This window comes from Ovis aries, chromosome 18 (assembly GCF_016772045.2).
Source record: "Ovis aries strain OAR_USU_Benz2616 breed Rambouillet chromosome 18, ARS-UI_Ramb_v3.0, whole genome shotgun sequence".
Lineage (NCBI taxonomy): Eukaryota > Metazoa > Chordata > Mammalia > Artiodactyla > Bovidae > Ovis > Ovis aries.
Genome location: NC_056071.1, coordinates 55,048,016 through 55,073,414, shown reverse-complemented (window position 1 = coordinate 55,073,414; position 25,399 = coordinate 55,048,016). Strand labels below are relative to the sequence as shown.

The 25,399-nt window shown below is 52.5% G+C and overlaps 1 protein-coding gene and 1 long non-coding RNA gene across 2 annotated transcripts in view; one reads left to right on the top strand and one right to left on the bottom strand.

Moving 5' to 3' along the window:
* RIN3 (Ras and Rab interactor 3) overlaps positions 1–17,763 on the bottom strand; it is a 132,906-nt gene extending 115,143 nt beyond the window's left edge. The window contains exon 1 of the mRNA XM_027957334.3: positions 17,521–17,763. Coding sequence (XP_027813135.1) covers positions 17,521–17,564 — 44 coding nt within the window. The 5' untranslated portion in view covers positions 17,565–17,763. The remainder of the gene's footprint in view (positions 1–17,520) is intronic.
* On the top strand, positions 16,742–24,847 carry LOC121817114 (uncharacterized). Its single transcript, XR_006056877.2, has 3 exons — positions 16,742–16,938; positions 18,737–18,785; positions 23,240–24,847. It is a non-coding gene; the product is annotated as an uncharacterized LOC121817114 (long non-coding RNA).
* The last annotated feature ends 552 nt before the right edge of the window (positions 24,848–25,399 follow it).

Sequence of the window (25,399 nt, the reverse complement as noted above, 5' to 3'; positions counted from 1 at the left end):
AGATGTGGGCTTCCCGCTGGACCTCTGCTTAAATTTCTCTTTCCCTCGCCCTTCGTGTCTGGAGCCTGACTGAATTTCCCTCTGAGACCGACCTTTCAAGGTCTGTAAAATGAGACTGAGAACAGACCCCGAAAGGCCGCAGTGAGGACAAAATACTGACTGCATCTGGAGCTTCACAGCAGCTCTGTCGGTGGTCACTGCAGACACAACTGATGCTGGACAGCTCTGAGCGGCGCAGGAAACGCTCTGCCCCAGAAAGGCGGCCGGGCTCTGTTCCAGCCTCAGCTACCAGCTGGCTGTGTGTCCTCAGGCAAGCCTCCCTCCCTCTCTGGGCCTCAGTTCTCTCACTAGTGAGATAAGCAAAAGGATACTCACCCTCCCTCTTTCAGAGGCTTGCCGGAAGGGTGAAACATGAGCAGAGTCAGAGGGGTGTGCTTTGACAAAATGAACCCCCATTTCTAAACCAGAAGTGGGGTCACGCCCAGCGCCTGCCAGGGTTCAGGGGTGAACACTGACCCAACCCCTGACGCTGCCCAGCTGGGGCACTGCCTGCACCCTGAGGAGGCAGGCTCTGGACATCTGCACCTTGCAGGAAGCTGCTGCGGCGTCACATTCCTCCAGCCCCTGGCGACACTGAGTCACCCTGCGACCCACCTCACAGCTGTTGTGACCGCATTTCCTCTGCGGGGTCCTGTGCACGCCCCAGCTCGGCAGTCCTGGTGCTGTCTGGCAGCGTGCCTCCTGGGCCCAGGCCCACCTCCCAAAACAAGATGGACATCCCACCCCCTGCCCCCAAAATCCCACCTCCAGGGCCGTGTCCTTTTAAGGGCTTGGGTCCCCTCCCCCATCAGACTTTATAGGGTGCACGGTCCCTGATGCCTAAGCATAAGGCAAGTTAGCCACAGTGAGTTTTCAAGAGCAGAGGAGGCTGAGGTCACTGGCTCATTACCTTTGGGGGCCTTTGGGAGGCACTGGGGTGGGGAGAGAGGAAACACACTCCACCCATCCCAGGTTAAAGTGTCTCCCAGCGACTCCAGGAGAAGGGGGCGGCAGAGGATGAGATGGTTGGATGGCATCACCAATTCAATGGACATGAGTCTGAGCAAACTCCAGGAGATGGTGAAGGACAGGGAAGCCTGGTGTGCTGCAGTCCACAGGGTTGCAAAGAGCTGGACAAGACTGAGCGACGGAAAAACAATAACAGCAACTCCAAGGGCGGGGGTTACAGGATGTGACTTTGTCAGTGGATGACAAGGGAGAGACTGGAAGGTGGGGCCAGGCCCCCATTTCTACACCTTTGAGTTTCTTCACCTGGTCCATCATATATGGCCAACTTGGAGAGGGGGCTAGGAGGTCACCCCCTCCGTGGGGTTCAGCAGGCCTGGGGAGGGTCCAGCAGCATCCTTCCCTCCAGGACCAGGCACACCTGGGTCTAGGACAGGCAGCAGGTCCTGGAATCTTGGGATGCAACACAGGGATACAGGGAATTCAGGGGCAAAGGCCGAGGCTCTGGACTCGGATAAACCTGGATTCAGGTTCCGAGTCTGCCACAGAGTGCTGAGGGCTTCCACTGAGTCACTTGCTGTGCCTCAGTTTCCCTGCCTGTAAACTGGGCACTGCAACCCCAGCCTCATGGGGCTGTGACGATTAACTGAGAAACAGCGCTTAGCAAAGGGGCCTAGGGAATTTCCTGGAAGTCCAATGGTTAGGGCTCCACGCTTCCTCTGCAGGAGGTGCAGGTTCAATTCCTGGTCAGGAAACTAAGATCCCACATGCCCTGTGGTGTAACCAAAAACACAAAAACAAACAAGCAAAGGGGCTTCACATAACTGCTGTAACTATTAGTGTCATCTATGAATACCACGGCAACCCACTCCAGTACTCTTGCCTGGAAAATCCCATGGGCGGAGGAGCCTGGTAGGCTGCAGTCCATGGGGTCACTAAGAGTCGGGAACTACTGAGAGACTTCACTTTGACTTTTCACTTTCATGCACTGGAGAAGGAAATGGCAACCCACTCCAGTGTTCTTGACTGGAGAATCCCAGGGACGGAGGAGCTTGGTGGGCTGCTATCTGTGGGGTTGCACAGAGTCGGACACGACTGAAGCGACTTAGCAACAGCATGAATACCACAGGTCCCCGATTTTTATGCCTCGATCAAAACTCTGCTCCTTAGAAGGATGCTTCTGTGAGAATCACAGAATGTGACATATTAGCACTGACTGCTCCCCTCTTTGAAAACTGTTCTTTCCAAGCCTTGAATTTCACTGGAGGGAGAGAGGACCAAGGCCCGGGGACAGAGGGATGATGCCTACCCCCAAAGACTTATGCATTTTAAAGACAGACCATGCATGAGTTGGGCACTTCTTAATCCGGAGGAATGAACTGCTGATAGACATTCAGACAGTGCAGTAGAGAGACTGGCACTGACTTATCTACCCGATGCTCACACAGTCCACTCTCAGCATTTGTGGTCGGTACATGCCACAAAGTTCACCACAGACACTGAGTTAGTGGAAACAGAACCACTGCTTTTGGGGAAAACACAGGGGTAGGTTCCCATGAACTGCCAGTCACAACATTTCCATCCACTGATCAGGACACATCTTGTTTTATGTGTGTTTCTGTTTAAAGATACCTAATTTAATACGTATCATTGATTCATTAACCTTGAACTCACGGCCAACAGTGTAACTCATGCCTGAGCGAAGCTCTTCTAACACCCATATTTTCTCCACGGGGCCTGTCTCGGCCTTCTCGCCCTCAGGAACCCTAGACAGCAGAGAAGCACTGTACTTGGGGGACACTTTAAACAGCGAAACCATCAACCCAAAGCAGGAGAACTTGAAAAACATAACAGACCACGACGAGGACGGAATCAAGAAGGCACCTTGTTCTCAGATGAGAACGTGTGTGTCAGAATATTCAGATTTTTCATTGCTCTGTGCAGGGCTGTAAACAACTTTCAAAGCACTATGATTTGGGGGTTATGAATAAGCCTCAGCAAGCAGGCCGATTTGCAAATGCAGAATCTGTGAGTAATGAGGACTGGGTGCAAACGTCCCTTCGTTAGGCTGGCCCCCACTGTGGCCCACCTGGACATGAACCCTGCTCATAACACAGCATCTGTCAGCCTGGGAGCGAGCTGCTGTGTCATCTGAACTGGGACCCAGCATACCTCTTGCCCTGGAGCCCAGGCCAGGCCCCCACCTGGCACCCACCCTGTAACTGCTGAGGCTTCCCCAGCTGCCACCATGGGCAGTTTCTGTCAGGGGCAAAGAACAGATTTGGCGGGGAAAGGGGAAGATGGTATTTGTAGCAGCTGCAGGGGAGCCTCTGGCAGTCCCTAAACCTGTGTCCTGAGAGCCTCTCACCAGCCTCCTCCGACAGTATTGTGAGCAGGAACCACAGCCAAGTCTTCATGAAGTACCTACTGTGGGAGGCTGCTGGGCCACGTGCTGCTTCACACAGAGCCCGGCACACAGTGGGGGCTCTGTGCCTCCACATTGTATGAATGCAGGAAGCAATGGTCAAAGAGAGCAAGGAGCCAGCTCAAGGTCTCACAGCAAGACAGGACAGACCTGGGGACAAGTGGAGTGCACAAGAGGGTAGGCACTGAGGCCTTTCCAAAGACCATGGGACATGCTTCACATTTCCTGAACACCTACTACGTGTGGAACTCTGTCCAAGCTCCTTACATGCATTAACTCATGTAATACAACAGAGCTCTAAGAGTATGGAACTATTAGCACCCCATTTTACAGATGAGGAAACTAAGGCAGAGAATAGAATGGGAACCTTGGTGGTTTGCTCCATGGCCTAACCGCTAAGCTGTACTCCTCCCCTCTCAACGTTCTCATATCCAGACGGCCACGCTGGGCTACAACAGGCACCTTCTCCTGGGCAGGTGGAGGGCGGGCTGGCAGGAGGTAATAAAGGCAGCCGGCTTGCCTCCATGATGCACACCCAACCCACCACCAGGTTCCATCCTAGATACACCCTGAGAGCGCCCTATCTCCCCATCCCCACTGCCGAGACCCTGGTCCAGGCCTCCATCTCTGCTCACCTCGACCCCTACAGTAGCTTCTGCCCCATGTACTACTCCCCCAAACCCCATGCCCTTCTTCACACAGCAGCCCGATGCAAGCAATCCATGTGATTCCTGTGCAAAACCTGTACCTTATACACGAATGTTTGCAGCAGCTTTATTCGCAATTGCCGCAGACTGGGAGCAACCCAAATGTGGCACAGCGGGTGAATGGGTAAACAAACTGTGATGCATGCATACAATGAAATACACTCAGCAATAAAAAGAAAGTAATACTGAGACACACAACACAGATGGGTCTCCAGCGCCTTCAGCCAGGTGAAAGAAGCCAGACTCAAAGGCAGCATTCGTGTGAAGTTCTCGAAACACCAAAACTCAAGGATGGAGATGAGTGAGGATGCCAGGGTTTGGGCGGGGGAGAGGCTGACTACAAAGGGCACAGGGGAACTTTGGAAGGTGATGGAACTGCTCTATCGTGGTTGCGGTAGTGGTTACCCGACAGTCGACGTTTACCAGAATGTATTGAAAAGTTCACAGAAGAGGCTTATTCCATATAAATGTTTCCTTGTTATGGGTCGAACTGTATCCCTGGAAAGACATGTTGAAGTCCTAACCCCCAGCACCTCAGGACCTCAGAATGTGACCGTATTTGGAAATAGGGTCATTGCCAATGTAGAAGTTAAGATGTGCATGCTAGGCCACTTCAGCCGTGTCTGATTGACCCCATGGACTGTGTCCCGCCAAGCTCCTCTGTCCATTGGGTTCTCCAGGCAAGAATACTGGAGTGGGTTGCCATGCCCTTCTCCGGGGGATCTTCCTGACCCAGGGATCAAACCTGCGTCTCTTATGGTGTCCTGCACTGGCAGATGGGTTCTTTACCACTAGTGCCACCTGGGAAGCTCCAATATAAGTTAAGATGAGGTCATTTTAGAATGGGGGCAGGAGGGACCCTAAGTTGATATGACTGGTGTCCTTATAAGGAGAGGAGCAACACACAGGGAGGACACGGCCCAGTGACCAGGCAAGAGACTGGAGTGATGCAGCTGCAAGCGAAGGGACCCCAAGGACCACCGGGGCCACCAGAAGCTAAGAAGAGGCAGGAAGATTCCACCCAGAGTCTCAGAGGGAGCATGGCCTTGCCGTCACCGTGATCAGAACACCAGCCTCCAGAATGGTGAGAACAAACTCTGATTGTTGTAAGCCACCCAGTTTGTGCTGCTTTATCACAGCCACCCTAGGAAACCAATACACAGCCCAACTTTAAAAATGGGGGGACGAGACTGTCTCAGTCTCCAGGGTCTACAGGTTCCAGCCTAAGAGCCTCAGGTGTCTTGTCCCCTCTTCCTGCACAGGTCACCTCTGGTCCATGCACAGAGCAAACACCAGGCACACTGGGCCATGGTACCCACAACCGGGCTATGCTGGTTCCCCCATCCCCCGCGGCTACTTGGGAAACTCCCAGGTGTCACTCAGCTCGGCTCGGCTCTCACCTCCCCGCTAAAGCTCCCCCAGATGTGCTCTAGTCTGAGTGGGACACCCCTGAGCCAGCCAGGGACCCCAGCACTCCAGGGGACCATCCTGCATCATTCGAGCTTTGCACTGCCTGCCGCTCCTGCAGCCCCACAAGACTGGGATCCTGGGACAAGGGTGAGTTGTCAGGTAACTGGCGGACCAGCGCCATGCGGGCTGGAGAGGAGCTCTGGGACTCGGCTGGGTGGGGGTCTAAGGGCTGGGGAGGAGCTGGGGCTTTGGCAGATATCCACACTAAGCCTGCTCAGGCCTGGCCCAGCACATCAGAGCCAGGGCCAGGCCAGGCGTGGCTCAGGTTTCTCCAGCCACAGCCTCTACCCTCAGGGCCTCCCACCCAGAGCTGAGCTCGAAGGCCTGCCCAGTCACACACCTCACCCTACTGCTCAAGCTTGCATAGCCACAGCCTCCTCTGCAAGCTCCTGGCAGGCCCCTTCCCATCTCCCAGAGGCCCTCTATCCTGGTTAATCCCTCCCCACCTCTCTACTGGGCATTAACCTGCCATATATTCATTCAACAAAGCCTTGCGTGGGACACGCCTCTCCAGCCCTTACTCTTGCTTAGCTTGAGTGTTCTCTGAGTCAAGCACTCTATGCCCAGGACAGTGTGGATCTGGCAACCACACCTGTCAGGAGGAGTCGCTCTCTCTGCCCTGAGAGCTTACAGTCTAGCAGGGCCACAGAGAGAGAATACACCATGACAGCGTGAGAAACGAGGCTCAGACAGGGCTGAAGGGTCTTTGCTGACCGGCGTCCTGGTACCTCTGTGTAAATTAGGAAAAGATGGTTCTTGCTTCCCATGGATGCAGACAACCCCTCCTCCACCCTGTACACACACCTGACATCACACAGGGCTTAGCAAGAGAGTGAAACTTCAGGGGCCCCTTGCTCCTCTCTCAGCAGGTGCCTTTGTGCAGTGAGCAACCTGCACAACTGTACGCAACAGCCCTAGAGGCTAGAGAGCCTGGAAGGCTTTTGCAGGAGGCTGGAGGTGGGGTGTGTATGCTTAGTCCCTGAGGCAGGAAAGAGCTCAGCACTACCCAGAGGCTGGACGCAGAGGCAGCCAGTGACGGCCAATGTGACTGTGCCCCCACCTCTAGGGCCTCACGTGAAGGAGCAGCCTAGGCACCTGCACAGAGCCATGGAAACAGCCTGGGTCCAGCTGTGAGAATTTGGGGCAACCACATCCCCTCTCTGAGCCTTATCTGTGAGCAGAGGCTGGATTATGGGGTCACCAGACTCACACTGAGCTCTGATGCCTGACAATGTAAGGGCCAAGGATGGGGCCACTTTGGCTCACGGAAAGAAGCCCCCTGCCTGCCTTTCAAACTGCCTAGCCTTTCAAGACAGCCCGCCCTGCTCAATCCCAGGATACCTGTGGCCTCTTAGACCAAGGTCCTCAAGGCCTCCCCATACCTGGGGGGTGGACGGACAGCATGATCCTGGGCTGTGGGAGAGCAGCTCAGAGCAGGGTCTTACAGGCTCCAAATGGGTCTTTGCTACCCCTAGAAAGGGAAGGCCAGCCCTGGCCATCTCAGGGCAAACCTTTCCCAAGGCTGAGCAGAGAAGTGAGGTGACCACCCAAGACCTCTAGCGGCCAGCGGTCAGCACAAAGCCAGCCTGGCACCTGTAAGTGCTCAATAAAGCAGCAAGGAAAGAACGAATGAATGCTGGCAGCCATCAGGGATACAAGCGAGCACCGTTCGGAGCAGGCCCCCAGCCTTTCTTGTGCTGGTTTGGTCGGAGAACCAAGCTCAGAACGTCGGCACAGGCAGGAAGTTTCTCCATCTAAAGCGCAGATGAAAGGGGCTTCCCTGGTGATCCAGTGGCTAGGACTCCGGGCTCCCAATGCAGGGGCCCCAGAGGTCGGTCCCTGGTCAGGAAACTAGATCCCACATGCCTCAACTAGAGATCCTGCATGCCGCAACAAAGACCAAAGATCTGTGAGCTGCAACTAAGACCCAGCACAGCCAATAAACACATATTTTTTAAAAGCCAACATATTTGGAAAGAAATAAAGTACAGATGAGGAAACTGAGACTGAGGGAAGAGACACGGCTGCCTTGCTCAGCAGTATTTAGCCTTGTCAAAGCACGAAGTTTGAGAGTCAGAACTTAAACCAGAATAACTGGTCTGAAGCTTCTGGTGAAATCTAAAACTCACAAACACCCAATGGGAAAAACAAGTTTGCAATTTAGTCCTTGAAATAAGACTCTTAGTCTATGCAAAACGTCTCTCCCCTCTCCCCCTTTTCCTCCTTCTCACCTCCACTAGGAAATAAAGGCTTGCATGTAACCCTGAAAAGCAGCCTTAGCGTTTCTGGCATATACTCTGGTGCCATGTGACAAGGGATAAATTTGTGTGTGTGTCAGGATTAAGTTTGTCTGTGATAGAAAATTTTAAACAATAGTGATTTAAGTAAGGTAGATATGTATTCCTCTCTCATACACAAATCTGAGTAAGTAATACAGGGCTGGGATGATACACCAACATGTCTGAGAGCCTTACTATATTTATATATTATACTGCTGCTCTACTCTGCATAACTTCCATTCTCAAATTCACCCCAGAGTCCAAAATGGGTGCCCAAGCCCAGCCAATATGTTTATATTCCAGCCAAGAGGAAAGAGGAAAATAGAAAGGCATGAGCCTTCCCTTCAAGGACATCACCAAGCAAATCTTATTCCCCATATATTTTTCTGTCCAAATCTAATCTCATAGCCACATCTAGCTGAAAGGAAATTGGGACATGTTTAGCTAAAAATTTATACCCAACTAAAATTCAGGGGGCCCATCAACAGGCTCTGCTTCACCCCTGAACTCAAATACTGCAAGATGATGGCAGATGACAATGAAATGGTCCCCAAACCCTAGACCCATAAAAGTTTTCAGGAGCTTTATTTAAAACAGAGGGAACTTCAAAAAAAAAGTTGACATATGTCTATGCCTACTCCAACCGTTAATATGATCATAATATGATGAGGTAATCAAAGATGATACGTAGGCAACATAACCTCCAGAGTACGGCATGCAGAAATACGTATAGGAAATAACACTCAGTGAAAAAAAGAGGAACACAAACAGATACACATAGCTCAAAACCAGGTACCAGAGATGGACATTAACCAAACAGGCAGCTGGACGGGGTGTAGCCTCAAAAAGATGATGTGCTTGATGCGTTACATTTTAGTATTTTTTATGTCTATATGTGAACTTTTTCGGATATAAAATATTGTTTTGAAAATCAACAGAATGTGTGTGCACACGAGCTCACACACACACACACACACACACACACACACACACACCATGTACAGATAGGCAGCAGCCCTTACCTGGTCTCACAGCCCAAATAACTACGAACATCCTCTCATGTAACAACCCTGCAAGGCAGGGATCACCGCTCTGCTTGGCAGAGGAGGAAGAGGAAGGCGTCCTGGCAGGTACAGGTCAGTGACTTGCCCGGGGTTGCCCAGCTCTAAGAGGCAGAGCAGACCTGTGGTCAAATTCAGCTTCTCCACCTGTAGCCAGATGGCCCCGACTCCCTTTCCAGGCCCATCGCACAAAGAACCCTTCTTCCCTGTCCCCAAACCAGGCTCTTCAGAGCTCCCGCGCACAGCCTGTCCTTTCTACTTTCCCTTTTGGTGCTTTTCTCCTAAGATACCCTTCCGGATTTCAGTTAAAACCCCACTCATCCAGGGCTTCCCTGGAGGCTCGGTGGTAAAGAAATCTGCCTGCCAGTGCAGGAGACACGGGTTCGATCCCTGGTCCAGGAGGGTCCTCCACGCAGTGGAGCAGCTAAGCCTGTGCACACAACTGCCGAGCCTGTGTTCTAGAGCCCAGGAGCTGCGGCCACTGAGTTCACAGGCCCTAGAGCCCGTGATCCGCAATGAAGAGCAGCCCCAGCTCATCACCGCGGGAGAAAGCCTGCACAAAGCAACCGAGACCCAGCACCGCTGAAAAGAAACAGACAAATACACAAATCATTTATCATAAATTCCTATTTATCCTTCAAGACCTAATCCAGATGCCACCTCTGCAGGGCGTCCTTCCTGCTCACCACAGCCAAGTGTAACAGAGCCTCAGCACCTTTGTACACAGAGCCCTACAATTAGGTGCATGTTTCGCTTACTTCCCCTAGTACATGAACTGAAAACTCCGAGATGTCCAACCAATATTTGCTGAATGGATGGGTGTAGTGGGGGAACGGATGGAGAGATGGAGAGCTGGGTGCATGGATGGATAGGTGAGAATGGCTGAGATTTCACTAGTTTCCCCAGTGGTTAAAAACCCTGAATATATTTTAGACAGTTGCTCTGTCCAAATGACATGAACAGAAAGAAGCAAGCAGCACAAATGCTGTTATCAGGTGCCACTGGTAGAGAGGCAAGTCTTTGCTTTGAACCGCAATGCGTGCGTGCTAAGCTGCATCAGTCGTCTGACACTTTGTGACTCACTGTAGCCCACCAGGACGCTGGGCTCCTCTGTCCCTGGGGATTCTCCAGGCAAGAATACTGGAGCAGGTTGCCAGGCCCTCCTCCAGGGGCTCTTCCTGACCCAGGGATCAAACCGGCGTCTCTTATGTCTCCTGCATTGGTGGGTTCTTTACCGCTAGCACCACTGGGAAGCCCTTGAACTGCGGCATCCCCAGGGAAATGTACAGTATCCGTCCCTGTCACTGATTGAGACTAAGGGGGCTGGGGCTACGGTGGGTGGGGAAAGAGATCCCCAGTGTACTCCTTCTTGAGAGCTTTCTCTGCCAGAGATCGTCAGATTGTGAATTTCAGATGCAAAGTCCTTTACTTCTTTGGTCCCTGGAGGTGGGTAAAGATGCACATTTATTAACCCAGGAAACAACCCAGCCCTGGGAAAATCCATGCAGGAGGGGAAATGTATCTCTGCTACCCCTGGGGTCTCCTCTTCTTCTACTGGGCTGTCCCTCTCCATCCCGCTTCCTTCCCTTTCTGCCTTGAGGAAACAGGCCCTTTCATCAGCCCTGACACCTCATATTGAATGATGTTAGTCAAGGAGTTGGGATGGTGTCTGGCGTTTGAAGTCCCATCTCTTAACTAGGGAATAAAAACTTCTTGGCTTTGATAAAGATCCCAGAGTCAGTGATTAAATGGGGGCCATGTTCATGGAGCTAACTGTCCCCTAGGAGAGCCCCTCTAGGGCAGCCTCTCACCACTCCCGGCTCCCTCTCCTGGAACCCTGAGCCTCCCAGGGCTCCAGGCTGGCGGGTAGAGCCAGGTTCTAGGGGAATCGCACGCTGCCTGGCCCCAGGTAGGGGAGGCAGGGGGCCTTGGTTTCCCCATAGGATGTGGCCTGAGCGAGCAGTGGTGCCGTGCACAGACGGCAACAACAGACCTTGACCACAACCGCTCCAGAGGCTGTTTCTTCTAAAAGGGAACCGACATTTCACAGCAGGCTGGGTGGGTCTTCAAACACTAACAGACTGAGCTAAGGGCACCCCTAGGAGCTATCGGCAAAACGGAGCAAGGGGCCCTGCTGCCACTCTCAGAGCTTCTGACCACCAGGGCTGTTCCGGGCTCGGGACCAGCATGAGGCTGCTTGGGAGGCCTCACTGGCAGGTGGGGAGAGACAGAGGCAGCAGTCATGCCGGCGGCTTCCAGATCCTTCTATCCAAGGCCTGAGGCTGGCGGCCACACGGGTATGGGGTCAGTAAGGCCCTCCCACTGCCCTGTAGACACCCCAGCTAAGGGAAGGCCTCCTCTGTACCTACCTACCTCCTTTCTTCTAAGGTCACCCTGGCAGGAGGCAAAGAGCTGGTTTCACTGTATAACTGTGTGTGTGTGTGTGTATGTGTGTGTTTGTCCTTGGGCCTCCCTCCCTCCTGCACACAGACGGCCTGGCTCTGTCGCGGCAACAGTGGGGTTGCTGCGGGGAGGCTGGGCCTGCCTAGCAGGGAGTCCCTTCCCTCAGCTGAAGGGCCTGTCCAGCCCCCCATCCTGAGCCCTTCCTCAGACCATGCCGCTCTCAAACCCTGTCAGGAGCAGCCTTCCCAGCCAGGAACCCCATGACACCAGGCCGCCGGCCACCTCGTCCGCATCCCCAGGGCTCCCACACCAGTGGGCCAGAGCAGGGCCCACTGGCGCACATCCACTCACACTCAGAGAAGCCCCCCCAAGGAGCCTTCCTAACTCACCAACCAGGCGGCCAGTGCTACCAGGAAGCCAGGGGCCTCTCCCCAAAGCGGGCTCCCCAAACCAGTACACTTTTTTTTCAAAATGAGTTTTTCAAAAATCACCCATACCAGTGAAAAGACACTTTCTTCCAGGCACTTGATCAGGGTGATGACCCAGAAGTCTCCTTTCTGAGTCTTTGTTTCTTATGAAAGTGTATGTTCTAGAAGAAACATCAGAGGAAGAAAGAGCTGTCTCATCTCCAACTGGCACTCCCATATCACTCCAGGATACCAGCTTCTACTGCCTGTTGGCCAGTAATTCAGGGAATCACTGAGTCAGACAGAGCAGGGTCTTAGAGATTACCGAGTTCATTTTTCAGGTAGAGAAACTGAGGCCCAGGGAGACTAAGGGACTTGCTCCCTAGAAAAAAACCTCAAACCCCAGAACAGCGTGGGACCCTAGGATCTCCTCCAGCCCTACTGATGTTCTTAGCATGCAGGTCCTGAAGCATCTTCAAAATCAGCAAAGAACCATATCACCAGGCTGACTCTCTGGAGAGGGGGTGAAGGGGGAACAAAATGGATAAATTCCACTGAAGCAGCTCAAGCAGTGTTTCTCAGAATTTCCTCCAGCAACTTCTTCTTTTGCCAAAAAGACATTAAAAACTAACAACTACCATCAATGTGCCCGATCATTTCATAAAAGAAAGGAGGCTTAATACAGAAAGAAGACCTAATCTCAGAATAAGGAACAGTGCTGCCCTGGAAAAGATAGTTTGGCAACCTTGGCTGATAGACATACACACATGCACACGCATACGCACACGCACGCAGACGCACGCACGCGCACACACACACACACACACACACACACACTACAACACATCATTTTCCCAGCTTCTCAGTGGACCACAGACCTTCATGACCAGCCAGGGTCCCCCCAGATCCTGTACCCCCAGCTGACTCCATTCTTTCGGCGAAGATGCATGTCTATTTGTGATCCAGAGCTGGCCTGGGTCTTTTCTGGGTCGCCTCCCCCATAACTGGACTCTTTCTAGGCACACAGGTGCCCCGAACCCCTAGAGTAACCTGGGCAAAGAATGGGGCCCAGTGAGCAGTCCTCTTCATACTCCTGCCAATCTCTCCCTGGCCAAAGCTGGCCTTCCCTGCTCCCTTCGACCCCACTGCCTGATAACTTGGGGGGCAGATTCCTTCCCTCCCGGGCCCACTCTACACTCCCACCTCAAAGCCTTGGCTCGGGCACTTCTCTCCCCCAAACCTGCCCCCCACCCCCTCCCCGGCTGCCCACCCACTTCCGCTTATGTGTCACTGCCTGGATGACACAACCCAGGGGACGACTCTCAGGAGAGAATCTCGCTGTGACAGATGGAATCTGTGAGCGGGTCTGAAGGACGGTGTTTGTGGTTGTCTGGGACCTGTTCTTCCCTTCCCTCTGCTCTGGCCCATGGCTGGGAGGCCAGCTGAGTTTGCCGCAGACCAGCCCAGATGCCTGTCTGTAAAAGGGAGCTCCCGGGAGACCCAAGGGGGGCCGGGGGTGGGTGCTCTCTTCAAATATCAAGCCCATTCCTGGTTGGTTTCTGACTTGATTTCCTGATCTCTTGGATTAAAACGCAGGTGATCTCGTTGTATTTTAACACTTACTGCCTCAGTAGAGATGACAAAATAGGGACCCGGGCCCAGGATAAGGCCTGTCAAGGGGTAGGGATGATGGGAAGGGGGCCAGGGGTAAACATGCTGAGACTCTCCCATCCTGAGTGGCCCCTGCACCCCTATTCCCTGCCCTCCTGTGTGCTTCCCAGGGGTGTCTTTCCACTTCCCAGGGGTGCACTGGGGTTTCTCAGGGCCCAAAGTGAAGGAAGGTACCTTTTGCTTAAGCTGATGAGGTATCAATTGCTTCCTGTGGGTCAGAGTCTCTTTTAGGGTCTAGAAGGGGGTGGGCATCCCAGCTGAGGGCCAGCCAGGACCCTCTGGGAGCATTAGCCCCTGACAGCAAAGAAACCGGGGTCAGCGAGCTGAGCGGTAGCTGGGACCCTGAATTCATCACTGGATCCTGTTCTGGGTGGGCCTCACCCAGGAAGAGCCCCCACCCTAGTGCTGGAAGTGGTTGAGGGGCTCCTTGAGGTGTTTGGTAGGACCCCTACAATGGATCAGGCATGAGGGAGACAGCCAGGGCTCTCTTAAGCCTGGGGCCTTGCCCTGACAACCCCTTGCAGGCCCAAGGCTCAGGAGTCTCGCGTTCTGGGCCCAGCTCCCCTGATATTGGGTAAGTCACTTCCTCTTTCTGGGTCTCCATTTCCTTGTCATACGAGGGGACTGGATGAGGTCTGTGATGGTCATGTTTTTTCCAAGAGTGGGCTCTTTTTTCAAATAAAATCTTAAACAGATCCTTAATTTACCAAACATGAGAAAGCGTGTGGGCTCTGAGCACACACATTCCCAGCGACCCCACCACTGTCCAGCGTCTGGTCACCTGACAGTTACAGCTTCAGCAGCTTCACCTCACCTCCAACCCACCAGCGAAGCCTGGGGCTCCAGCTTCTCATGTCTCCACTGCCCACTCTCCCGGCTCCAGCCCTCTCTCCCAGCCACCACAGGCGCCCCCCTGCTTCTGCCCCTATTCCCCCCACAATCTGTCCTCAATACAATCCAAATACAAGTCAGGTCACCCCTCTGCGAACCCCACCCATGGCCCCTCTCACCTAGAGCACCCTCCAAAGCCTGTACCCCACCGGCTAGCCTTTTTCTGTCCTCTTCCCGACTCCACTCCAGCCTCCCTGGCCTCCCCGTGTCAGACACACCAACCACCACCCCCACCCCCCACCTCTCAGGGGCTTGACTCACTCTCCCCACTTCCTTCAGATCTCGGCTAAACACGGTTTTCTTGGAGCGGCCTTCCCCAACCACCTGCTCCAGAACAGCCCCCCTGGGCTCCCATACCCCTAACCCTGACCTTTTGTCTTTCCTGCTGGGAAGGTCAGCTGCAAGCCGGCAGGGGCTCGGTTTAAGGCTGCCCTTCCCCCCTGCCCATCTAATGCAGATACTACTTGTGGAATGAACACTGAATGAATAGAGGAAAAGAAGTGTCTGCATCCAGAGTACTGGGCAGCCTGTCTGCATTTTCCTTCTCCCCAGCCGGTGTTTCCAATAAGAAGCAGACGGAGCTTGCTTGCCAAGATCCTCATACTCCTGTTCCAGGGGGCTGACATCCAAGCCACCCCCTCCGAGCCCCTGGGTGTGGGGTGGGAGGCATTCCCCTAGCTGTCTGGACATCCATCTCCTGCCAGCGAGGAGGAGGGGGCTTTGGGAGCCGGGTGGAAAGCTGAGCTCAGCTAAAGACTTGGAAGCCAGCCCTGAGTGGTCGGCAGGCACTAGGGGTGGCCTGGGGGTGAGGGGTCATAGATGATTGCCCCTCACCATCTTTGGGTACTGTAACACGGGTAGATGTGCAGCTCAGGGGCTGACAGAGGATGCACGAGTGAGACTGAGAACTGTCTTCTAGTATTTGAGTGAAGAAGGATTGGGCCCCTCTGAACAGGGTTTCTAATGGTACAAGTTAGAAGGAGGCAGACTTTCTTTGATATCTATTGGAAAGACTACCACAGTGGTGGTTAAGTTCCCCATCACTGGAGGTATGCAAGCACCTTTCAGGAATATTGTCAATGGGATTCCTGTACTGGGTGCAAGGTTAAATGAGATACTATCTCAGAACTCTTCCAACTCCAAAGATCCTCTTAAATAAAGCAACTTTTTTTTTTTTTTTTAGCAACAAACCAATATTCAATTACTATTTATGATGGATGGGCCCCGCACAGTTTAAAGTAAGCTTGCACTGGTGTGTTAATCCTTGGTTGCCTGTGGATAGCTACTTAAATAGTTACTTATCCAATCCTCATAACAATCTTAAGAAGCAGGTGTTATTATTACCCCCATTTTACAGATGAGGCCAAGGCCATCCCATCCTAGTTAAGCAATTGGGAAACAGAGGTTATAAACAAATGATAATAGCAGTAATAATAATAACTATTAAAAGTTTGCCCTCCGCCCTAGGTGCAAAACTTCTTATGCATTATCTCATTTAATCCTCAAAACAACTCTGAAGGGTAGTTATTATCACTTATCTTCATTTTCTAGGTAAGTGAAGGAAATGGCAACCCCTTGGCCTGGAAAATCTCATGTATAGCAGAGCCTGGAGGGCTGCAGTTCATGGGGTCGCAAAGAGTCGGGCACGACTGAGCGATTAATACTTATTAACACTAACACTAATGAGGCACAGAGAGGTTAAGTATTAATAACTGACCCTGTAATAAACAGAGAAAGGCAAGAGGAAATGGGTAAGGAGAGGTCAACCTGGGACAATTATGGGAAGTCACATAGTTCGGGACCCTGGCCCCTCACCTCCCCTTCCTCCCTGGGAATCTCCTCCTAGGTCCACCCATCAGTATTGGGTGTGGTAGATATTTGATTCTTGGGGGGGCGCCCTCCCCAACAAAATTTCCAGTTCCTCCAGCGGATGACATTTGTCTTTCCACTTCCAAGGGAAAGGATCCAGGCTGGGACGGAAATGGGGGAGGGGGAGGAGGGGAGGCATTCGGATCTAGTGCTCTCAGGTCCCTCTGAGACACCCCTCCCACTAGCCTAGGGCCAGTTACCTCCAGCTGCTCCCCAGTTCCGGGCTGCCGGAGAACAGCCCGTCGCTTTGTTTTAACACTGGGGAAAACTGAGGCCCGCGTAGCTGAGGTCACAGAGTTAAGCCAGGCAGCAACTGAGTGTCCATCACAGAAGTAGCTCGAGCCTGGCTTCCCCCATGGCGCCCACCATCCTTAATTCCCAGAAAGGTCTAAGAGGTTTGCCCAGTAATCTGCCTCTGAACAGGAACCTCTTCATCCCACTGAAGCTTTCCCTGGGCGCCTGCTGGGCTGGGCTGATCGAAAGAATCTACTTCGGAGCGCAGCCCTGAGCAATGTCCAGAAGTCCGAGGGTGCGAGATGGGGGTGGGGGGACAGGAAACCAGACGCTGGAGACCCCTCCCGAAAGCCGGTTCCCAAACCGGTTTGGCTTCACGCATTCCAAGCAGTGCCTCCTCCCTTCCGTAGGGGATTCCTAAGGCCACGCGCAGTTCGTGCGCCCTGGACCCTCCCCAAGCCCCAGGCTTCGCAAAGGCCGGTCCGAAGGTCACCACTGTCCGGGAATCCAAAAGAGGTGTGGGGGAGGGGATCCCGGTGGGTCCTCGGTCTTGGCGGGCGGGTGGGCTACAGGCCGCGGGCGTGTCCAAACTTACGGGGACTCGGGTCCTCGGCCCCAGGCGCGGCCGAGCGCCAGCACTCGAGGACGCGCGCGGGACACAGGCGAAGCGGCGGGCGCGAGAGGCTAGAGGGGCCCGGCCCGCGGTGATCGCATCTGAAGTTCAGGCGAGACCAGAACCCGGGGAGGGGGCCGCGATCGCACAGCCCCTCCGCTTCGGCTCTGACAGATAGAGCCGACCCTCAGATACCCACCAACCTAGCCCCGGACGTGCCAGCCGGTTTTCCGGCGAGCGACATCTGGGTTTAAAAGTTTCGCCAAGTCTTGGGTCCTGAAGAGGCACCAGGGCCGCCCCCTTCCGCGCAGTACCGGGGGGACCGGCCCGAGCCGTGGCCAGGGGTTCGGTCTCAGTTCGACACCCCGAAGTCCTGCGGCAGGGCTACTCCGGAGCTCCGAGCGCTCTCGGGGGCGGGAGGGACGCGGAACGAGAGGGGCCCGGGGACACCGAGGGAGAAGGGGGCGCCGCGGCTCCGCACTTACCCCACGGGGTCCGCGCGCTCGGGCGCCCCGGCTCGTCGGATCATGCCGCCGTCAGCTCCGGGATCGTGAAGGCAAGGGCTCAGGCGCCGGGCGGCGCGGGCCGCGGGGGCCCGGGCGCCCGCATGCCCCTGGCGCTGCTGCCCTGGGGAAGGGCCCGGGCGGGCACCGCCGCCAGCCCCGCGCCGAGTCGGGAAGCCACCGCCGCAGCCGCCGCCGCGCTCTGGGGCCCTCGCTCCCTCCACTTCCTGTATCGGAGCGAGCGGGGCTTTCAGGAAGAGGCTGGCCTTGGTGGTCAAGGGTTTTTTTTTTTGTCAAAAGCCTTTCGGCAGCGGCTCGCGGCCCGGAGCCCCCCCACCCCCACCCCGGGGGCCCTCGGAAGCCCCTGCAGCCGCGCCCCCTGGGCTGGGCTGGGCCGGGCCTGGCGGCGGTGGCGTCGGGTCGAAGCAACCAGCCGCGGGGTGCTGCCTGCGCCGCTCCGGCAGCTCCCGGAGACCGGGGAGAAAAACTTGGAGAAAAGTTTGCAGCTTGGTGGAGAGTCCCGTGGGAAGCAAGGCGCTTCCGCTCCGGACCGGCAGGTGGGGAAGCCGAGAGCTCTACGCAGAGCACTCTCGCGCTTTACCTCCTGACCGAAGGAGGCTCAAAATGCCATAGGACAGCTCAGACCAGAGGCAGGGCTCCTCCACGTCTCTGACAGGTGGCCACGCTGCCTTCTCTTGAATGCCTCCACTGACGGTGGACTCACTACCTCACAGGGCCGTCTGTTCTTCCATCAAGCCAGGCATCTAATTCACCTATTCTAGGTATCACGTCTAGATCAGAGCAGAGAGAGAAAGCCAGTCAGTTTACACAAATACAACTACAGCTACTCTAGTGGGACCAGGAGACCTCTCTTCTAAAGGCCTGGGCACTCAAAAATGCCTCCTGAGCCCGGGGTGCCCTCAGAATATCTCACAGTGACTGGTCAGCACTGACCCCTACAGAGTGACCTCAGTCTAATGCAGGGTTCCTCAGCCTCTTCACAGTTGATATTTAGGGCCAGATAATGCTTGGTTGTTGGAGCTGTCTTGTGTCTTGTAGGACGGCCTCTGCCCACTGTGCCCGTAGCATCACCCTCTCCTTGTAACAACCCCAAAACGTCTCCAGACATTGTCAAATATCCCTGGTGGCCACAATCATCCCAGTTGAGACCCTCTGGTCTAACATCTTTATTTCACAGATAAGGAAACTGAGACAAAGGAGCTGACTTGCCTGAGGCACATGGCAAGGTAAGGTGTCACAGGACTGAGGCCCAGGGCTCTGGTGAAAGCATTCGGAGGCGAGGCCTCTTTGCCCTCCCTACCCCTGCTTGCTCATCTGTAGAAGTGACATGTATAAACGGGAGGGGGTGAGGGGGGCACTCCAGGGTGCCATTATTATTAGTCCTCTGCTGTTGCTAAAACAAGCCTGTAGGCCATTCCCAGGGCTACCTGGGCCCCAGGGTCCATCCAGCTCTCACACCTGGAATAGTCTTCCAGCTCCTTCTAGGCTGATCTGGATTGCGAGTAACCGCACTCTTCCATGGCCTCCACAAATAAAGGTTTCCTTCAGCACCCTGGTGGGCTTTCCTGGTGACTCAGATGGTAGAGAATCTGCCTTCAAGGCAGGAGACCCGAGTTTGATCCCTGGGTTGGAAAGATCCCCAGGAGAAGGAAATGGCAGCACACTCCAGTATTCTTGCCTGGGAAATCCCATGGACAGAGGAGTCTGGCGGGCTACAGTCCATGAGGTCGCAAAAAGTTGGACACGACTTGCACTCACTCTGCTCCCTGGACCACATCTGAGAAACTCAGGACGAGCTTTTCAAAGCCCCGGTTCCATGAAACCATCTCCAGGGCTCTAACCATGTCCACCAGAGGCCTCCACAAGGCCTGCTCCTCACCTCCTCTGTGAAGACAGAACTCCTCCGGTGGACACCAGGCGAGGCCCCGCCCTGACCTTGTTGCTGCTAACTGACGGAGGAGGACATTGCCAAGATTGGAATCTGAGCAGCCCCCTTTAGTCATGGCCTCTGCCAAGCTAGCCCTTAGATTCCTTCCTGGGTCGCCTTTTCACTCTCAAGTCCTCACACTCCCCACTTCTCTCCCTGGAGTGAATCTGAGGACTCCTGTGGGAAGTGAAAATCTCCAGCTGTTTAGGCCTGTAAACTCCTTCCTCTACCCTCACCTTTTTTGGTTAACAGTTTCCGTTTAAGGAGTCAACCCTCCTCAGTTAAGTTCATCCGAAGATAACCAGATTCTACCCCCACTTTAGAGGACATAGACTAATCTAATCTGACCAATCAGCCCTATACCTACCAGGCCCAGTGATTGGCTCATGGATGAGCACATGACCTAAGCTGGGCCAATAGGATCCCTCCCTGGGACTTTATGTTGGTACTATCAGGAAATGCCAGCAGTCTTACCCCCCAACCACAAACTGGCTTTATCCAGGGAGAGCATAAGCTTGGGGCAGCCCAGTAGTTACTTGAGCCACCATGTGGTAAAATTGTGCTCAAAATATAGTCAAGAGAGGAAAGTAACGCAGAGAGAGACTATGCCCTAATGACATCTTTTGAGGTTTTGATTCTGAGATGCTTAAAGCACCATTAGACATCTCATGTGTAAGAACCAATATAGTCCTTTATATTTTCTTTCCATTTCTAAAAACTCAAGCCAAATCTCCGTCAGGTTTCTGTTAACCATCACACAAAGACTCCAGGCTGTCCGTGACTGCAGCCCCTCCTTCCACCTTCCACTCTCAGCTGGGTCTGGAGGATGTCCAGTTGTGGCAGGACTGTAGGAATGCAGAGGTCAACACTTCAACTTATTTCCCCGAAAGAGAAAAGGCTGCTTTGCCTCTCTGGGTCCTCCTGGGGTAGCTCTCACCTCCACAAGCTCCTCCACTTTCCCCTCCCTCTACTCAGATGAGGGCAAATAGGCTTGATCTGGAGGAGGAATGTGTGAATTTTCAGGGGAAAGTCACCTTCAGGAGGTTAACTCCAAACCTTGCTGGAGTTTCTGGGGACGATTAGCAAAGAAAAATATTTCACAGCACAGTCTTATATTTCAAAATCTTGCTCTGAGTTGGATTACAGACTTTGAGGAAACAGAGCATATTTGTTCAACAGAAATTTTCCTAGTATATGGAGTAGTTAAAAGTTAGTAACTACTCTTTCCTAGTATATGGAGTAGTTAAGTTAAGAGTAGGGGCTGGAGTAAGAAGTTCAGTTCAGTTCAGTCACTCAGTCATGTCTGACTTTTTGCGACCCCATGAACCACAGCACACCAGGCCTCCCTGTCCATCACGAACTCCTGGAGTTTACCCAAACTCATGACCATCGAGTCGGTGATGCCATCCAACCATCTCATCCTCTGTCGTCCCCTTCTCTTCCTGCCTTCAATCTTTCCCAGCATCAGGGTCTATTCAAATGAGTCAACTCTTCACATGAGGTGGCCAAAGTATTGGAGCTTCAGCTTCAACATCAGTCCTTCCAATGAACACCCAGGACTGATCTCCTTTAGGATGGACTGGTTGGATCTCCTTGCAGTCCAAGGGAATCTCAAGAGTCTTCTCCAACACCACAGTTCTAAAGCATCAATTCTTCGGCACTCAGCTTTCTTCACAGTCCAACTCTCACATCCATACATGACCACAGGAAAAACCATAGCCTTGACTAGACGGACCTTTGTTGGCAAAGTAATGTCTCTGCTTTTCAATACGCTATCTAGGTTGGTCATAACTTTTCTTCCAAGGAGTAAGCGTCTTTTAATTTCATGGCTGCAATCACCATCTGCAGTGATTTTGGAGCCCCCCAAAATAAAGTCTGACACTGTTTCCACTGTTTCCCCATCTATTTCCCATGAAGTGATGGGACCAGATGCCATGATCTTCGTTTTCTGAATGTTGAGCTTTAAGCCAACTTTTTCACTCTCCTCTTTCACTTTCATCAAGAGGCTTTTTAGTTTCTCTTCACTTTCTGCCATAAGGGTGGTATCAGCTGCATATCTGAGGTTATTGATATTTCTCCCAGCAATCTTGATTCCAGCTTGTGCTTCTTCCAGTCCAGCGTTTCTCATGATACACTCTGCATATAAGTTAAATAAGCAGGGTGACAATAGACAGCCTTGACGCACTCCTTTTCCTATTTGGGACCAGTCTGTTGTTCCATGTCCAGTTCTAACTGTTGCTTCCTGACCTGCATACAGATTTCTCAAGAGGCAGGTCGGGTGGTCTGGTATTCCCATCTCTTTCAGAATTTTCCACAGTTGATTGTGATCCATACAGTCAAAGGCTTTGGCATAGTCAATAAAGCAGAAATAGAAGTTTTTCTGGAACTCTCTTGCTTTTTCAATGATCCAGCAGATGTTGGCAATTTGATCTCTGGTTCCTCTGCCTTTTCTAAAACCAGCTTGAACATCTTGAACCAGCTTGAAGTTCATGGTTCACATATTACTGAAGCCCAGCTTGGAGAATTTTGAGCATTACTTTACTAGTGTGTGAGATGAGTGCAATTGTGTGGTAGTTTGAGCATTCTTTGGCATTGCCTTTCTTTGGGATTGGAATGAAAACTGACCTTTTCCAGTCCTGTGGCCACTGCTGAGTTCTCCAAATTTGCTGGCATATTGAGTGCAGCACTTTCACAGCATCATCTTTCAGGATTTGAAATAGCTCAATTGGAATTCCATCACCTCCACTAGCTTTCAGGAGGCCAGGGTTCAAATCCTAGCTCTGCCACTTAGCTCCTGTGCAGCCTTAGGCAAACTGCTTCACCTCTGTGTGACTCAGTTTCTTCATCTGTCAGATGGGATAGTAATAGCACCTACCTCATAGGGATTCTGTGACTGTTGCATGAACTAATGTAGGTAAGGGACTTAGAACAGACCCTGGCATGTAGTAAGTACTCAATAAGTATTAACAATTATTTGTGCTATGACTAAGCACAAATGAATCAGTCAGCTCTCACAGGTACTTCTGATTAGGATAACTTGAGTATGACTTAAGTAGTAAAGAATTAGCCTGCAATCTAGGAGAAGCAGAAGAAACAGCTTTAGTCCTTGGGTTGGGAAGATCCCCTGGAAAAGGGACAGGCTACCCACTCCAGTATTCTTGGGTTTCTCTGGTGGCTCAGATGGTAAAGAATCCGCCTCCAATGCGGGAGACCTGGGTTCAATCCCTGGGTTGGGAAGATCCCTTGGAGGAGGGCGTGGCAAACCACTCCAGTATTCTTGCCTGGAGAATCCCATGGACTGAGGAGCCTGGCGGGCTACAGTTGTACGTGCAAGAGGAGGATTTAGTAAATGTGTAGTGGAAAGTAACAGGGACTGTGCTATCCCTCTTAGATCTATTACCTTCCTCAGCCTGAAGATGAGAAGGAGTGGTTACCAGACCCAGAAGCAGAGAGTCCTGTCCTGTAGAATGATCACTTAGGGAGCAGACCAAGGACCCTCAGTCTAGGGATGCAGCCAGGAAAATAATCCGAATAATCTCCCTCCACCTAACCTCCAGCAAGCAGTGGGCCCTGCAATCGCTAAACTCAGCTGGAAGCCAGAGGGCTTGGGAGCCTATTGATCAGTCCCTATAGGTATGGAGTCCCTCTGGGTCAGACTCCTGGGGTGTGGGGAAGGACTGGGGTCAGGGAGGGCAGGAGGGCAAAACTGTGGAATCAGACAAACTGAGGTCAAATCTTTCCGGACTTTGGCAGGCACTCTTGGGCAAATTGGCCAAGGGACCAGACAGATGAGTGAAACCATCTTGGATCCTCTGGACCAGCCCATCTGCTAGCCAGATATCATGCAGTGACCTTTATCAATGTCACATGGACCAGGAGAATCACTGGACAAGTCCTACCTGAATTCTTGACTGGGAAAATTGTGAAATATAATAAAAATGATTGGGGCAATTTTGTTTTGCAAAAATAGACACAGAAAACAGCTCTCTTCCTGAGGCTTTTCCATCTTCTTCTGACCACCTCCCCCTACCAGAGCTCCAACATTTCTGTTCCCTGTTACTTTGGTGAAATATGTTAAAAGTGGTGGAGAAAAACTTTATTATTGCAAAATCAATCAGTATCCTTCGGGTCAGCCAGGAACACAGTGTCTGTAGTGACTGGGTAGGGGCTGGGGTGACCTGAGAGCCTAGCTCTGGAGGAAGCCTCTTCTCAGCTCTCACCAGCAGATGCCCAGCAGGAATGAGGGCCTGTGCACAAAGGGCCTTACAATTTTAAAAAAGAGTAAAAACTGGGACTCTGAATTTTTATAGGACTGTGTCAGATTTCTGAAACATGACCCTGACTAGAGAAGCATTTCCAAAAGCCCAGTTATCCTATGGATGCTGGCTGAGGATCTGACCACACCTGTACCTTCAGCCACTCTGAGACTCCATGTGGCAGGAAGGTGAATCTGACTCATGTGAAGGTGTGCCTAGTGGAACCCACAGGTGCACAGGGATTCCATAGGATCCAGAAGGGATGGGATCCTGACAGATAATGTTTGGCCCTGGTGGCTCAGATGTTAAAGAATCTGCCTGCAATGTGGGAGACCCAGGTTCAATCCCTGGGTCAGGAAGATCCCCTAGAGAAGGGAATGGCTACCCACTCCAGTATTCTTGCCTGGAGAATCCCATGGACAGAGGAACTTGGTGGGCTTCAGTCCATGGGGTCACAAAGAGTCAGACACGACTGAGCGACTAACACCCTTTTCTGTCCCCTAGAACCAAGCAGGATATCTTTAGTCCCAGTCTCCGGCATTCTGCCTCATTGTCCTCTCTCTGCAGGTCCCTGTCTTTCTCCCCTTCTCTCTGCAGACAGACAACCCCACAACCCCCAAGTCTCCAGGTCTCAGTTACCCCTGTATAGAGACTGACTAGCATCCCATAGTCCCGATTCCAGATCTGGAGATAACATCTGATTATTGTCTTGGCTGTGAGGGGTTGGCAATCTCAGAGAGCAAGGGTGCTCATGAGCTGAGGACACACCCCAACAAACTTTTAAAGCAACCTCCAACCTGGATTATTGGGGCAGCTTCCTGTCTGGTCTCCCACTTGCCCTCGGCCAGCCCCACTCATCACTGTGGCAGAAACTGAAAGCTTTCAAGGTCTTTCTTAAAGAACCTCTCTCTTGCCCAGTCACTGCATTGGTTCATCTGACTCCAGGTTCCTCTCTGAAGCCTGCATGCTCCCTACTAAAATATCCTCTTGAACCACACTTGTTACATATTTCTAGACACTACGATGTTCTCATGCCTCTGTTATCCTTAGCATGAGAGTGCCAGCTCCCTAGGAGCAGGAAATACGCCCTCTTTAAAAAATTTTTTTCTCTCCCCTCATAATCTTCAGTGGAGGGATTTGCAAACAGCAGGCACTTAATAATCTCTTATTGTCTAAATAAAAAGACTTGTAACCAAGGAGAAAGCCTGCTCTATTTCTGAGTCCTGTGTCATTGTTTGATTTGTCCCTGCTTTGTGCTGCCAGGTTCCTATGCAATTTTGCTTTTTACAGCATCGGACCTTGCTTCTACCACAACTGGGTATTGTTTTTGCTTTGGCTCCATCCCTTCTTTGTTTCTGGAGTTACTTCTCCACTGGTCTTCAGTAGCATATTGGGCACCTACCGACCTGGGAAGTTCCTCTTTCAGTATCCTGTCATTTTGCCTTTTGATACTGTTCATGGGGTTCTCAAGGCAAGGATACTGAAGTGGTTTGCCATTCCCTCTCCAGTGGACCACATTCTGTCAGACCTCTCCACCATGACCCGTCCGTCTTGGGTGGCCCCACACAGCATGGCTTAGTTTTATTGAGTTAGGCCAGGCTGTGGTCCTTGTGATCAGATTGGCTACTTTTCTGTGATTACGGTTTCAGTGTGTCTG